Source organism: Apium graveolens, chromosome 7, assembly GCF_009905375.1.
Source record: "Apium graveolens cultivar Ventura chromosome 7, ASM990537v1, whole genome shotgun sequence".
NCBI classification, from domain to species: Eukaryota; Viridiplantae; Streptophyta; class Magnoliopsida; order Apiales; family Apiaceae; genus Apium; species Apium graveolens.
In genome coordinates, this window is record NC_133653.1 from 262,335,334 (window position 1) to 262,351,304 (window position 15,971).

Sequence of the window (15,971 nt, forward strand, 5' to 3'; positions counted from 1 at the left end):
GGGGAAACGTTTAACGGGACGGAGGGAGTACTTATTAATGAGAAGAATTGGTCATCCTGTTGAACTTTCATGTAACACAATTGCACCAGCTACTACTACTACTATCAGTACAGATTACTCATACTCCACACAAATTGAATGACCAAAATGTTAGGTTCCAAAATGAATATCTAATAAATGTTATAGATTTTCAAAGGTACAAGAAATTTAGAAATGTTTTAAAATTATATATATTGACCATTTCATTAACATTTATGTTTACCTTTACGGTGACTCGTAGTCGTTGGTGCAAAGACTGGCTCGAGTGGCGCTTATATATACTCCAATAGGTAGCTTCATGTATTTGCATCGACAACCAGAGCAATAACAAAACAAACACTTAAACAATTCATGGCAATTTCTCTGTTTGGTCTTCTTTTTGTTTTCATGCTGTCTACAATGCATTTTGTAGCAGCTCTACACAGAGTATCCAATATAAGTCAAGGCTCCTTACTAACGCCAACTAGAAACTCGTCTTGGCTGTCATCCTCAGGGTTATTTGCCTTTGGATTTTATCCGCAAGGTGATAACCGCTATGGTATTGGAATTTTCCTCGCTGGACTTCCAGTGAATAGGACAGTAGTTTGGACAGCCAACCGAGATGATCCTCCTGTCTCCAGCGATGTAACCTTGAGTTTAACTTCGGATGGGAGACTTATCCTCCAACAGCAATCTCAAGACTCAACAACAGATGTTGTTAAACTTGATAGGCCTATTTCTTCTGCTTCCATGCTAGACACCGGAAACTTTGTGCTGTATGATTCCAGCCAAGATAAGATGTGGCAGAGTTTTGATCACCCAACTGACACCATCTTACCTGGTCAGTGTCTTCTTAATGATCAAAATTTAGTTTCTAGCAGGTCAGAAACTAATTACTCTACAGGAATATTCCGACTCAATATGCAGAGTGATTCAAACCTTGTACAGTATCCGGTGGAGACTACTACAGTTAGTTCCACACATGCTTACTATTCAACTATGACTTATGGAAGAGGGGTAAATGTGACACTGAATCTTGATCCTAACGGACACCTATATTTGCTTAATAATTCAGTCTCTGTTATGCTAAATCTAACCGATGGGTTTTCTGAGACACGGATACTTTACCTCATGAAAATAGATGTTGATGGCATCTTTCGACTCTATTCATTTAGTTTGGAAAATAAAGGCAACGGCTCATCAGTTGTATGGGAATCTTCTCACGATAAATGTGACCCAAAAGGTTTATGTGGCCTCAATGGATACTGTACTCTTAATGATAATAAAGCTAACTGTGTATGTTTACCCGGATTTGATTTTGTTAGTCCTGGTGATGGGACTGCAGGCTGTGAGAAGAATAATACTGGTGATAGTTGCAAGAACAAAGAGCAGCGAATCCAATATAGGATGAGAACACTGGAGAATACTTGGTGGGAAGATGATCCTTATTTTGTTCTTAAAATGGATATCAAAGAAGACTGTGTAGCATCTTGTTTGGAGGACTGTAACTGCGAAGCAGCCTTTTTCAAAGACGGGGATTGCAGAAAACAAAGGCTTCCACTGAGATACGGCAGAAGAGACCTTTCTGAGTCGAACATTGCCTATATCAAGTGGGCTTCACAAGAACCAGAAAAAGAAGCTTCAACTGATCTCAATACTATAATAAATAAACCTCGCCATAACATTCTTATCATTAGCGTTTCACTTGTTGCCTTGGCCTTTACGGTCTTTGCGATTTCTGGATTTGTTGCTTACAGAAACCGTTCAGGGGCATACAGAAAGATATCGGCCAATCAACATTTTGAACTTATGGAAGATATCGCTCCGAAGTCATTTACTTATGCAGAATTAGAGAAAGTGACAAATGGTTTTCAGGAAGAAATTGGAAGAGGATCATGTGGTACGGTTTATAGAGGGACGTTATATCTTAACAATCAAGAAGTAGCTGTCAAGAGATTGGAGAATACGTTGGCAGAAGTGGATAAAGAGTTCCAGAACGAAATAAAAGTCATAGGAAGAACCCATCACCGCAACCTCGTCAGGCTTCTGGGTTATAGTCTGGATGGACCAAAAAAGCTTCTGGTCTATGAATACATGATTAATGGATCACTTGCAGATGTCCTTTTTGGTTCCCAACACCCACTGAGATGGGATGAAAGAATTAGAATTGCTCTTGATATAGCCAGAGGAATCCTTTATCTGCATGAAGAGTGTGATACTCAAATTATCCACTGCGACATAAAGCCTCAAAACGTACTGATAGATCAAAACAGGTTTGCCAAAATTTCAGACTTTGGATTAGCAAAACTCCTCAAGGCAGGGCAAACAAATACATATACAGGGATACGAGGTACTAGGGGTTATGTTGCGCCAGAATGGCACCGAAATATGGCAATTACAGTGAAGGCTGATGTTTATAGCTTTGGAGTCATGCTTTTAGAGATCTTATGTTGTAGAAGAAGTGTCGAACTCAACCTGTCGGAGGAGGAAGCTATTCTTCAAGAATGGGTCCATCAATGTTTTGAGAACAATGAGCTTGATAAATTGATTATAGATGCGGAAACTGATAAGAAAAAATTTGAAAGAATGGTTAGAGTAGGGCTCTGGTGCATTTTAGATGAACCATCGCTTCGCCCATCCATGAAGAAGGTCCTACTGATGCTGGAGGGTACTGTGGACATCCCACCACCTCCTAGCCTGTCTTCGTACTTAACAGCTATATAGTGTTTTACTTACCACTTTTCCTATCCTTAATGCATATCTACTTACAGTACTAATAATTCTAGTCCTAAAGTTTAATTTCCTTCAGAGTGTAAAACGGCTTGAGGATGTGATATTGTGCATTGCATCCACATATATTTGTCATCTGATTCCAGATTATAGTAGAAGTTAAAATCAAATCTTCGGTATACAATACCAAGGATGTGATCACTTGAATTTAGCAACAAGTAAACACAGAGGTTCCTACCACCACCAGTCATAACAGACTACTTCAGCCAAACTAATAGATTGAATGAACAATCAATGCTACCTGCAGGTATAGCCCAAAGTATACATGGCAGTAGTAGATAAATTATGAGGACGTAAATTGTTTGAACTAGTCACACCAGACTTTTCTATAACTTATAAATCGGCATCTTAAGTAAACTGACAAAACTTGTATACTGAGTTCTAGTTACAGTCAAGAAAAGCAAGAAAAATTCCTAACCTATTTTGTGCCCGGAATTCTGAACTGTTCGCTTTTCTTTCATATATACAAATTTTTAACAAAAAAAAATAAAATAATAGTCAGTTGTCCTAGGCATCAGCTCTGCTCGTCGATTACTTAATTGAACAAGTGGCTGAAAGTTACAAGTGTAATAATCTGAGACATATCAGGGCCTATAACCTATTGTCAATCCAACTTCACATTAATTTTAAGTTCAACAGCCTAAAAGCAACTAACTTCGATAGGAAAATTGTCGACGCACCTAGTATCCAACTTATATTTTAAGATGTCGGACAGGATGTTACAAAAAGCCTGGTTTAAAGATGTAGCATGTGTGAGAAATAGAAGATCACAACTCTATACCACCAATAGAAGATCACGACTCTATACCACCGACGAACGAGTTGGCTCTTGATACAACTTGATTTAGGACAAGAGTAAGAGAAGATTATAACCAAGAATAAAACCTATATTTCCGGAGAATTGGTGGAACAGCAAACAAATTCTCAAATTTATCCACTAAGGCACTAACAATGAACCTAAGATGCTTATCATCCGATTACTAATCAGTAGTACAACAAATTTATATAGAATTTCTTTTACTTAAAAATCGAGTGAATTCCTAATGTAAAAACTAGGCATAGTATCTATTTCTCTTAGCATTTAAAATATACAATTGACTTGGCAAAAAAATGTGTAGCATATTTTAAGAAATTATTCTTGGAGAACTTAGATCAAACACAAGATGCATTAGTAAGAAACTTGATTAAAAGAAACAGCCAATTATTTTGAAACAAAAGAGAAGGAGGTTAAAGAATTACCTCTGCTGAGAAAGGAGCCTCCTACAGGTAAGGGTTATTATTCTTTGTCTTGTCTTCTTTGTTGCCCTACTTAGATTTTAGTTTATACTAAAGGGTCCTGATTTCAAATTATCGATCATATCAAAATTTATTTAAAACAAAGATTACTTATTAGCTTTTGAACTATCCTAAGGGAAAAAAAGGTTTAAAGTAGATGTATTTTGTGCTTTTATTCATGTATGCAAAGAATAATTATTTTGATCCTAATTTGCATTTACATTACACCAAGACAAATTCTAAATGACAAAATATATATTTAGAAAATAAAATCCTAATATTTAAAATTAAAACAAAGGCACATTTTTAATGACAATAAATTTATAAGATCTAAGATTGTTCAAATATCTTAAACTAATGTCAAACATGTTAAACAAAAGCAACCCTCATACAAGAGTTTACAAGAACATAAACCATCAAACAACTTTTTCAAATTCATATACAGAGTGGTTATGTTGCAATTACAGTTAAGGCATATGTTTTTATCTTTGGAATCATGATTTTAGAGACTTATGTTGTAGAATAAGTATCGAACTCGACCTGTCGGAGGAGGAAGCATTTCTTGAAGAATGGGTCTATAAATGTTTTCAGAATGACGAGCTCGATAAATTAGTTAGTGAATGTGAAGATTGAAATGGTTAAGAGTAGGTCTCTGGGGCATTTTAGTTGAACCATCGCTTCGAAGGTGCTATTGATGCTGGAAGGTACTGTGAACATCCTGCCACCTCCACGTCTGTCATCTTGACCGCTATTTAGTGTTCTAATTTTTATTTTCCTTGTGTTGATACTCTTTTAATCTTTAATTTCCATGTCTATCAATAGTAATAGTAATTAGAGGCTTAAAGCAAATGGTGAACAATTTACTATACAAGGTAGAATCAAGTGTTAGCTGAACTGTTTTTTCTTCTGAACGTAAAATGGTTTAAGGACGCTATATAGTGTATTCCATCTGGATATATTTGTCATCTGATTCCACATTATAGTAGAAGTTAGAATCAAGTGTTCGATGTGCTCGAAGGGTGTGTGATCAATCAAACACAAGAACAAGGAAAAACATAGGTTCCTGCCACCAGCTGTGTCTTTTTTTATAGAAAGCGGAGTAGAAGAAAAGTCTTTTTTTATAGAAAGCGGTGAGATGCTAACTCACCATCTACCCCAATATGTTTTTGCCCCTTCTCTATACACCCCCAATGTGAAACACAGATTTGGTCAAAATATATACTTAAGTATGCTACACAACCTAATACCAAATGCTTATCAAGTTCGAAATGTAATGCCAAAACAAAATAATCTCAAAAACATAATACAAGATTAAAATAAACGATAAAATCCCAACGCAGAAGAATACAAAATAAGAAACAAAACCATAATCCAAGAAGAGTTTTCTTCATCTCATCCTTTTCAGCATATCTGCTAACACTCCTAGATGTCATTGGCAATCAGATGTTGAAATCTTCTTTCATGGTCCACTGCCACTTCACTTTTGGTGCGCACATATAATAACAACTGCATCTTTAACCGAAAATGAAGAGTTGAAGAACTCAAGTAATTTCCCATCACAATAACAAGGCTTCCGACATCACATCTTCCTAAATATCAAGCAAGGTTAGTGTTTCCACAAAAGGACGAATAAGAAAAGGTGATTTAGAGCCCTCCCTGAGATAGTAAAAAGGAGTCAAACGATCACATGATTCAACAAAATCATAAGGTTCATGAGTATCAAGATCATACGAAATTAGATTGTTTGATTTTGCTTGTATTGGTGCACCATTGTTCCTCGTACCCAATACCTCAGCCCAAACATTTTCACCTAGCTTAACACTCATCTTCTTCTTCCAGGAATCCATATATATCCTCATCTTGTTCTCCCAAAAATCCTCATTTATGCTCTTGTCATTCAATACCCTCCTCTCGTCATTCAATACCCACATGTCCAAATGAGAAGTACCAAAATCATCATCCTCATCCTCATCATCATCCCAATCATCCACATCTCCCTCAACAAAGTAAGCAATAGACTGACCGAATGGAAGAATAACAGGAGTCTCAAGCTGGCGGGTATGACGTACCATCCAGTTAGGCACCGTAACCTGTCCCAGTATACTTGTCTTTGTATCAAAGTACATAACTACCTGCTCTAACAGATCAGAATTATACCCTACCCAAAATGCAGTACCATTAACAAACACCGACTCATTAGTACACATATAATCAACAAAAACATTATCTTGCGCTATTTCCTTCCAAGAATTAGTGTTTAGACTATAAACACCAATCTTCACCGAGTGCGGGTAATGTTCATAAGCGTTATAGTAAGGATAAATAACGAAAGACTCAGGGCCAGGTGAGTCAGGTTCAGCAGTCGATTTAGGTTTGATAACATGTACCACAACATAATCATTAACTTCCGGTAAAAACCCAAAAGCTAAAGCATTCCATTTAATCTCCTCATAAGAAAACCTCGAAAGAGGTGTTTCGGGAATAACCCTAGATTTTCCAACAAGAGGGTTCCACAGATAAATATCGCAATTGTAAGCAAGTTCCTCAGTTAACATAGTAGACACACAAAATATACCATGTGCATCTTCATACCAAGCTTGATTAGGCAAGTCAAAAGGATAGTGAAATGTGCAATAATTTTGACATTGTGAATCATCGGAACGTACATTGAAATAATTGGTAATAGTATCATTAAAAAGCAAGTACTTAGGATTACTGTCGGCAGTGAGTAGTTGATGATTGGAGTGTTGAGAAACAAACAGAGATGTTTTGATGAGAGAATACCAGGATTTTTGGACAGCTCCGCAACGTAAGACATCTTTAACAGGGAGTCTTTTGAATAATTCAGACAAGATTTCTTCTGGGAAGTCGTAGGAGGGCTTGTAATTGGGTTTTGATAAGCTCATTTTAACTCAGGTTGATTGTCGGAATGAAATAGAGGCGGCAACTAGGGTTTCAAATTTAGGGATATGTATACCTTTTGGGGCTGATTGTTTACTGGCGTTACCTTACACATGTATTCGGGTCGGGTAGAGAGAAACCAGCGGGGAGTGCAATTATTTGGCAGGGTAAAATCATGGTGTCATGGAATCCGATAAAGAATAGGAGATTTAAATAATTACTCCCTCCGTCCGTCCGTCTCAATTGGGAGAAGATACTCGACACGCACTTTAATTTTTTTATTAAATTGTGGAAAAAATATAAAAAAATGAACGGAACGGAGATAGTAATAAATATGCATATGGTACTATGGATGATCGTCGGATTACCTTGGGGGAGTGTTATTCCCGTCCCAGGTCTTTGTTACAATTGGGGATAATAACCCTAATTAGAAGTAGTACGACGTCGGATTGGCTTTTGCTGACTCACCAATCCAACAACACAGTTTATAATATAAACTAATTTTATATATTTCTTTTCATTATTTTCCCGTTTCTATTTTGAGAAGTCGGTTAGTAGACATATGATCCCACAATTATGCTCCCATATATACACTCTATCTTGTAACATAATGAGGCATGAAATGAAATAGTAAAAGTTTATCTTCTTTGTTGCAACTATTCTTCTTTCTGATTAAACTACCTATTACAATTATAGTAATCTGTTACAAAATGGTATCAGAGCATGGTTGGGCCATCTTTAGCTAAATATGAAAAGGATTTGCAAAAGTTAGCATCTCATCTCGAAGAAGTACGGAACAACACGGTCGCTAAAGAAGCTGAGTATCGAACCTAGATGACAGATCTGACTACGTAAATGCGAAAAATGGGTAGAAAATTCAAGATGAGGACTGATAAGATGGATTTAACAACCCAGATTCGAGATCTACTTGAAACAGTGAAGCTGCAACAACAAGGTAATACTTCATCATCTAGCAGTGCTTTACATAATTCCTTTTCATCAACTAATGTCAATATTACCTCACCAAAACCCAATTCACCTCACACACAATATGGCATGAACCCACCACCCAGAACCCATGCTGATTCGTCACCGTTGTTCATGACGGCACCGCCAAACTCAGCAACCACTTACGAACACAACACCCCTGGTTAGACCACACATAACCATCCCAAATTTCACAAATCAGCTACCCACCCCCCAACCGTACAACCAAACATATACCCACTCTGCAGACCATCAGTCACACAGGTCTAATGTTTTGACACCATATAAACTTCCCAAGGTCGAGTTTCCGAAGTTTGATGGTACCAACGCTCGGAGCTGGGTGGTTAAAGCCAACAAGTTCTTCATGCTAAACCCAGGAATGAATACTTATACGAAGATTGTATTTGCTTCACTCTATTTTGAGGGACCAGCAGATCATTGGTTCCAAACCATACAATTGGAACAACCAGGTCTCACGTGGGAAATTCTATCAGACCTCCTTTTGCAACGATTATCATCTAGTAACCAAGAAAATCTAGTTGGCAGGTTCAACAAACTAGTGCAAAAGAGTACGGTAGCTGAATACATTGCTAAGTTTGAGGAATTAAGGGGATATGTGCTCACTCACCATAATGTACACACCCTTGATTTTTACTTGTCCAGTTTCCTTAGTGGATTGCGAGCTTGTTAGGTCACACAACACTGTAGAAGGGGTTGAATACAGTGTTTATACAATCAAATCAATTTGAACACAAGTATGTAACAATAATCAAGTATATTCAATAAACTCTGTTACAATATGAACCGTTGTTCTCTCTCAGTGATGAACAAATATCACTAAGAGCTGCTAGGTTACAATGTATAATCTTCTCGATAATGATAACACATCTAGTGTAAACCCTAAGTCTGTGTTTATATAGTACACAGTTACAAGATATATTCTAATTGATATGGAATACAATTCTGTCTCCTAAAATATATCAATCAGATATCTTCCACAAGTCTTCTAGTCTTCTAACTCTTTCCATGCATATCTTCTATTATTTTAGTCCAGATTTTCTCTCCTGTAAATTAACTTCTTTCCTTATCTGAAAGTCTTCCCGCACTTAAGTTCTGATATGACCTTAAGTTCTGATATTAAGTTCTGACTTCCAGTAAATCCTGATTTCAGTAAGTCCTGATATGTCCTGTTATTAAGTTCTGAAAACTAAACACAAATCATATTAGACATGACATCACAAATATATCTAAAAATCTCCCCCAACTTGTAAATTATGCAAAATATACAAGTTAATATATTTGATGATGTCAAAAATATTTAAGTACAAATGCAATAAGAGTTTAACTAGATAACTAACTACAACTTACAGTCCTTGTAGCTTGTTAGATATATTTGTGATGTCATGGCTAATATGATTTGTGTTTAGTTTTCAGATCTTACTTAACAGGACAAATCAGTACTTAACTAGAAATCAACACTTATACTGAAGACAAAACTTAAGATATCAGAAGTTAAGTTATCAGAACTTAAGTTATCAGAACATATTTATCAGGAGATAATATCAGGACTTAAGATGACTTTCAGATAAGGCAGGCGGCTGATTGAAAGGAAAGAAGATCGAGACTAAGACAGAAAGAAATATGCATGAAGAAAGAATTTTATGAAGAATAGAATACTTGGAAGAAAAGATAACTAGTTGATATATTTTAGGAAGAAGAATTATATTCCATATCAATTAGAACATTATCTTGTAACTGTGTAGTATATAAACACAGGCATAGGGTTTACACTATAAGTGTTATCATTATCGAAGTTATTATTCATTATAACCCTAGCAGCTCTCGTGATAATTTGTTCATCACTGAGAGAGGACAGTTCTACATTGTAACAGAGTTTATTGTGTTGAATAAAATCTGTTTTCTGTTACTTGAGTTCTTATATTCGATTGATTGTAGTAAATACTGTATTCAACCCCCTTCTACAGTGTGTGTGACCTAACAAGTGGTATCAGAGCAGATCTGTTAACACACATACATTTTAAGATCCAAAAACAATCATGTCTGAAACAGAAACTCCAACCAAGCCCACCAAAACTGAAGAACCTCCAAAAACCATAACCCATAGTCGATATGAGACTATAAGAGTTCCCATGTTGAAACCTTCTGAGTATTCCATATGAAAAGTGAAAATGGCTATGTTTCTGGAAGCTACAGATCCAGAATATCTCGACAGGATTAATGAAGGACCACATATGCCAACCAAACTTTATGTGGAAGTTGTAGGTCTGCCAACAAAGTCTGTACCAAAGGAGAAAAGTGATTACACTGCTGAAGATATCTCATCGATTGTAAAGGATGCAAAGGTAAGACACTTGCTGCATAGTGCCATTGATAATATCATGTCAAACAGGGTAATTCAATGCAAGACTGCAAAAGAGATATGGGATACTTTGGAAACAAGGTGTCAAGGAACTGATTCAATCAAGAAGAACATGAAGACCATACTCACTCAAGAGTATGAGCACTTTGACTCAAAGCCTGATGAGTCATTAACTGATTTATATGACAGATTTGTCAAACTCTTGAATGATTTGTCACTAGTTGACAAAGAGTATGATATTGAAGATTCAAATCTTAAATTCCTGTTAGCTCTTCCTGAAAGATGGGATTTGAAGGCCACAATAATAAGAGACAACTATAATCTTGATGAAACAACTCTTGATGAAATTTATGAGATGCTCAAGACTCATGAACTTGAGATGGAACAAAGAAGCAAGAGGAATGGAAGAAAGTCAAGGACAGTTGCCTTTGTGGCTGAGAAGGAAAGTCCCAAAGTTGCTGCCTCAAAGAAAGGCAAGGGAAAGGCTCTCATCACAAAGTCTGATACTGAGTCATCAAGTTCTGATAGTGATGATGACTCAGAAACTGAAAGTATACCTGAGATAGACCCTGATGAAGAGATGATGAAGCTGTGTGCTCTTATGGTGAAAGGAATCACAAAGATTGCATACAGGAAATTCAGGAGAGGAAAGAAGTTTTCCAGGAAAGGTGAAAGTTCTGATAAGAAAGGTTTCAGAAAATCTGAAGGCAAAGGAGGAAAGTCTGACAGAGGAGATTACTCAAATGTTAAATGCTACAACTGTGGTGAGAAAGGCCACATATCTCCTGATTGCAGAAAAGGAAAAAGTGACAAAGGCAAGGCTCTTGTCACAAAGAAGAAAAGCTGGTCAGATGCTTCAGATTCTGAGGATGAGGAAAACTATGCCTTGATGGCAAATGCTGATAGCAGTTCTGATACTGCTGACATAAAGGTACCTCAAACTACTTATGCCTTTCATACTGATGATATTACTGAGTTGAGAAGATATCTTAAAACCATGTTCATTAGTTATAAAGATCAAACTTTAACATGTGAAAGATTAACTTCTGAAAATCTTACTTATAAAAAGAGGAATGATTATTTAGAAAAAGAGTTAGTCATGTTCCATCAAACTTAGAAAGATAGAGATGATGCCTTTTATGTTAGGGATGAAGTGCTAAAAATGAATGAATCTCTAAAAACTGAGTTAGAAAAGGAAAGAGAGATTATCAGGACTTGGACTAACTCTGGTAGAGCAACTCAGAATATTCTTAGTAGTGGAAACTGGAAAGAGGGCTTAAGTTATGGAGATGATAAGAACAGTAAGGGAACTGTATAAACTGAGCCTATAATTGTTAAACAAAAACCAAAGGTAAATCCTGTTAAGTTTGTAACTGCAAAGTCTGATATGAGAAATCAGAAGTTAAGGAGAAATTAACTTTTGACAAACCTAAACAGGATAAGCCAACTGAAGTTAACATAGGCTTAATGACAAAGAAGCAGATTAAGCATAAGCTGAAAGAAGTTAAAAATGTAAACAAGGTAAAGCCACCTAGGAAAAATAGGAATGGAAAGGAAGGTGTGAACAAAAGTAAAAATTATAAGCCTGTTCCTAATGCTCCTAGAAAAACATGTCATAACTGTGGAAATTCTAATCATCTGGCTTCTTTTTGCAGGAAGAATAAGAACATAAACTCCTTACCCTCAAAGTCAGGAGTTAAGAGTCAGTCTGTTAGATATAAGCCACAAAATCCTTGTTTTTATTGTGGTAGTTTATGGCATTCCATTTATACTTGTAAGGAATATCATATTTTATACTATGATTATTATCAAATAAAACCTTCTTTAAAGAAAGTTAGCATTATTCCTTCTAGTGTAAGTTCTGATGCAAAGTCTGATATTGCAAATTCTGATAAGAAAACTGTTAACATAAACTCTGATGCTAAATCCGCTGCAAATATTAACAAACTTAATGAGGCCAAAGGATCCAAGCAAGTCTGGGTCCTTAAAACTAATCATTAGTGGTCTTTGTGATTGCAGGGCAACAGGAAAAACATCCTAGTTTTGGACAGTGGATGTTCAGGACATATGACTGGAAATAAAGCCCTGCTATCAGACTTTGTGGAGAAAGCTGGCCCAGGTGTTTCTTATGGAGATGACAATATGGGAAAAACTCTGGATATGGCAATATCAATCTTGGGAATGTCATCATTGAAAAAGTAGCTCTGGTCTCAGGACTTAAACATAATCTGCTGAGTGTTAGTCAAATCTGTGACAGAGGTTATCATGTGGATTTCGTTGAAGAACACTGTGAAGTTGTAAGCAAATCTACAGGCAAAGTTGTTCTGAAGGGATACAGGCATGGTAACATTTATGAAGCCAAGCTTTCAACAAGTACTGATGGTTCTGTAATCTGTCTGTTAAGTAGAGCATCAATTGAAGAAAGTTGGGATTGGCACAATAAACTCTCTCATTTAAATTTTAACAATATAAATGAACTAGTCAAGAAAGATCTTGTGAGAGTTCTGCCAAAATCAGTATTTGCTCCTGATGGCCTTTGTGATTCTTGTCAGAAGGCAAAACAAAGAAAATCTTCATTCAAGAGCAAGACTGAATCATCAATTCTTGAGCCTTATCACCTACTGAAGGGTTTCAAGCACATAAACGCAACGGAAACAGTAATTAAAAACTTAAAAAAAAAAAATTTTCAAAACCCACCGCAGGATCCATGCGAAAAATATATATTTAATTCGTAGATCAGATTGTTTACCTTAAGAAGCTTTACCAATTGGTTGACTAATGGAGATCCAAAGCTTGTTCAATCACCACGCATCCCGCTCTCGCGATCTACGCTCTATCGGTATCCACACGAATGCTTGAACTCAAGGATTGGATGTGTACTAGCACAAACTCATTTCTTCTTGCTCTCTCCCTCTTCTCTCTTGCTGGCTAGGGTTTTTAGTAAAAGTCCTTTTTCACATAAAAATCAGCCACACAAGAGATATTATATAGAGAGTAGAAAAATAAATTATAACTCTTAACTAATTAGGAGTTATTATTAATTCAAAAATCCTATTTGTATTATAATTAAGTCTCATTAATTATTTAACAAATAAATTTCATAATTAATATTAGTAAATTTGAATATCAATATTTATCTAATTAATTAAGTCATACTTAATTAATATTATAAATAATTCGAATTACTTTAATATAATTTAAATCCAATTTAAATTAAATAATCCTTCAAGCATTCTTAGTGTGTGACCCTATAGGTTATTATTACGTTGGCAACAAATTTTAAATCAAATTTAAAATCGTAAACAATGAGCGACATCTAGTAATACATCATTGCTATCCAAGTAATAATAATTGAATCGGTGATCGATTAAACCTTTTGTGAATAATGTACAATGTAATATAATCCCTTTAACCAAATATTATAGATTAAACTAGAGGCATGTAATGTGTCATCCTCATCATAGTTTAATCCAAGTTTCCTTGATCAATGAGTAGACTATCATATCAAATCAACATTTGAGCGTGGCCACGCATTTCATCGTCTAGCTCACACAAGAGGCCAATAATATCACTCCTAAAATAGGAGGGTTAAATCCCATCTAGATCATTCATATTTCTCATACGATTCATGTTAGTCCCTTAACAATATAGCAAGAATTGCAGAAGGGGGGTTGAATGGAATTCTTGAACCTTTTTCTTGAAATAAAAATGTTCAACTCGATTATGGATATATTTGTTTTGATTAGCACAATGCGGAATGTAAACTTGAATGAATCAAAACATAAGTAATTAAAAACAAGAGTCTTTAAAAACTTTCTGGTGGATTTAAACAATTCCACCAGAGATATATTTAATATATCGAGAGGACTCTGTGTGCAGAAATGCTCACAGCTGCTTACACAAATAGAACTGCTAAGAACACAGGAAATGCTAAAGATAGTGCTTACAAAGATTTCTCTGTTGTTGTTTCTTAGCTATCTCAGTTATTTTTCTATTTGCTACTCTCTTGGTTTATATATTACCAAGATTACAAAGTCAAAAGAACTGAACAAATATAAAATCTAACAGTCTTGATCTTTGCTGCTTTTCGTCCTCTATTACCCAGTTAATGGGCTTCCACAGTGTACTTGTATCCAACTCAACGGCTGTGTGTCAGCTTTCACTGTTCAACTGATGTTTGAATCTTGATATGATCATCTGTCGACTTTCAGATCATCCGTCGATGACTTAATTGATCATCCGTCGACTGCTATATTAAACATCCGTTGATAGTCATTTGATCATCCGTCGAAGCTTTGTTAATCATCCGTTGGTAGCCATTTTGGCACTTGACTTCATTTCACTTATACAGAATTACAAGACATTGCTTATGTATAGTTAATCAACCTATTCTGCATATCTAGTTAAAGTCAACATGACTTATATTCTACTTCAGATTCTATACAAAGGTGCATACAACACTGTGCTACAAACTTATTATTACATAAGCTACTCACTCGATGGATAATAAGTTAATCATCCGTCGGGACTATAATGAGTTATCCGTCGGGACTATAATTCTTATCCGTCGAGTGCTACATTATTTCACTAAGTAAAATCTACTTAGATGTTTTGTTTAGGTAATCATCAAGTACTCAACATATTCACAACAATCTCCCCCAATTTATGTCTACTGGAATTGTAGCCATAAATTAAGAGATACTTGATGATAACAAAATATCCTAAACATATATTTTTAAAGATAAATAGATAGAACTGAAAGTGCTTCAATTTAAACAAAAAAATGTACAAGGTTTAGCTCACAGTCAGTTCAAGATGCTCCTTTAGTCTGAGCAGATTTTTCTAGTTTCTTGAAGGTCTGGATCTTCTTCCAAGCTTTCTGTTGTTTTCTTCAATTTGATTCTGGAGCTGTCTGTATAATTCTAATTCATCAGATTCTGAGAGATCTAACATTTCTTGCATTTCGAAGAGAGTCTCATTGCTAGAGATACTCAATTGGTCTTCTAATCTGAAGAATCTTCTCACACCCTTGTCATCCATGAATTCCATCAGCCAGTAGGGCCTTAGATGCACTCTTCTCCCTGTGTATGGGATGATAAGAGTTTTGGGTAGTGCATCTTTGGCTCTAACACTCCTTAGCTCTTCAATCTTCTTCAATACTAATCTTCTTGCAGTTACATTGAACCCAGAGTTTTTCTTGAAATATGAATAGACTTTGATCAACACAGCTTGGCTTTCTTGAAGTATCATGTGAAGAGGCCACTGAATCTCCCTTCCCCCTTTGTACTTGAACACCAACCTTTCAGGTAGGTTTCTGTATGCATCAATTGCCCTTACCTCATCCAGCTCCTCCAGATAAAGGTTTAGATCTGAGAATTCTTTGATGTCACACAAGTACAAGTAGTCTCCCCTGTTGACCTTGGGTTGAGCTTTGACTACTGACTTGGATTTGAGAGGTGACAGCTTCACTTTCTTGACTGCCCTTGATTTTGTCCTTCTTGGCTTAGTAAGAATTGGCAAGTTGAAGTCAGGAATTGGTAATTTATCCCACTCTATTGGCTCATCCTTTGGCACAATAGGCTCTCCATGTATGTTCCTGTAGGGGTCCACCACCCTTATG

The 15,971-nt window shown here is 36.0% G+C and overlaps 2 protein-coding genes across 2 annotated transcripts; one reads left to right on the plus strand and one right to left on the minus strand.

The window, feature by feature from the left end:
• Window positions 1-272: 272 nt before the first annotated feature.
• Window positions 273-3,237, plus strand: LOC141670888 (G-type lectin S-receptor-like serine/threonine-protein kinase LECRK1). Its single transcript, XM_074476944.1, has one exon. It carries the CDS (start codon window positions 391-393, stop codon window positions 2,740-2,742), a length of 2,352 nt encoding a protein of 783 aa, XP_074333045.1. The 5' UTR covers window positions 273-390; the 3' UTR covers window positions 2,743-3,237.
• A 2,435-nt stretch (window positions 3,238-5,672) lies between these two features.
• On the minus strand, window positions 5,673-6,989 carry LOC141674836 (putative F-box protein At3g21170). Its single transcript, XM_074481540.1, has one exon. The coding sequence runs from the start codon at window positions 6,987-6,989 to the stop codon at window positions 5,673-5,675; it is 1,317 nt and encodes a 438-aa protein (XP_074337641.1).
• Window positions 6,990-15,971: the final 8,982 nt, after the last annotated feature.

Excerpts from the sequence above, each read along its gene's own strand:
- LOC141674836 (XM_074481540.1), bottom strand. The coding sequence starts at position 6,989 with ATGAGCTTATCAAAACCCAATTACAAGCCCTCCTACGACTTCCCAGAA.
- LOC141670888 (XM_074476944.1), top strand. The coding sequence starts at position 391 with ATGGCAATTTCTCTGTTTGGTCTTCTTTTTGTTTTCATGCTGTCTACA.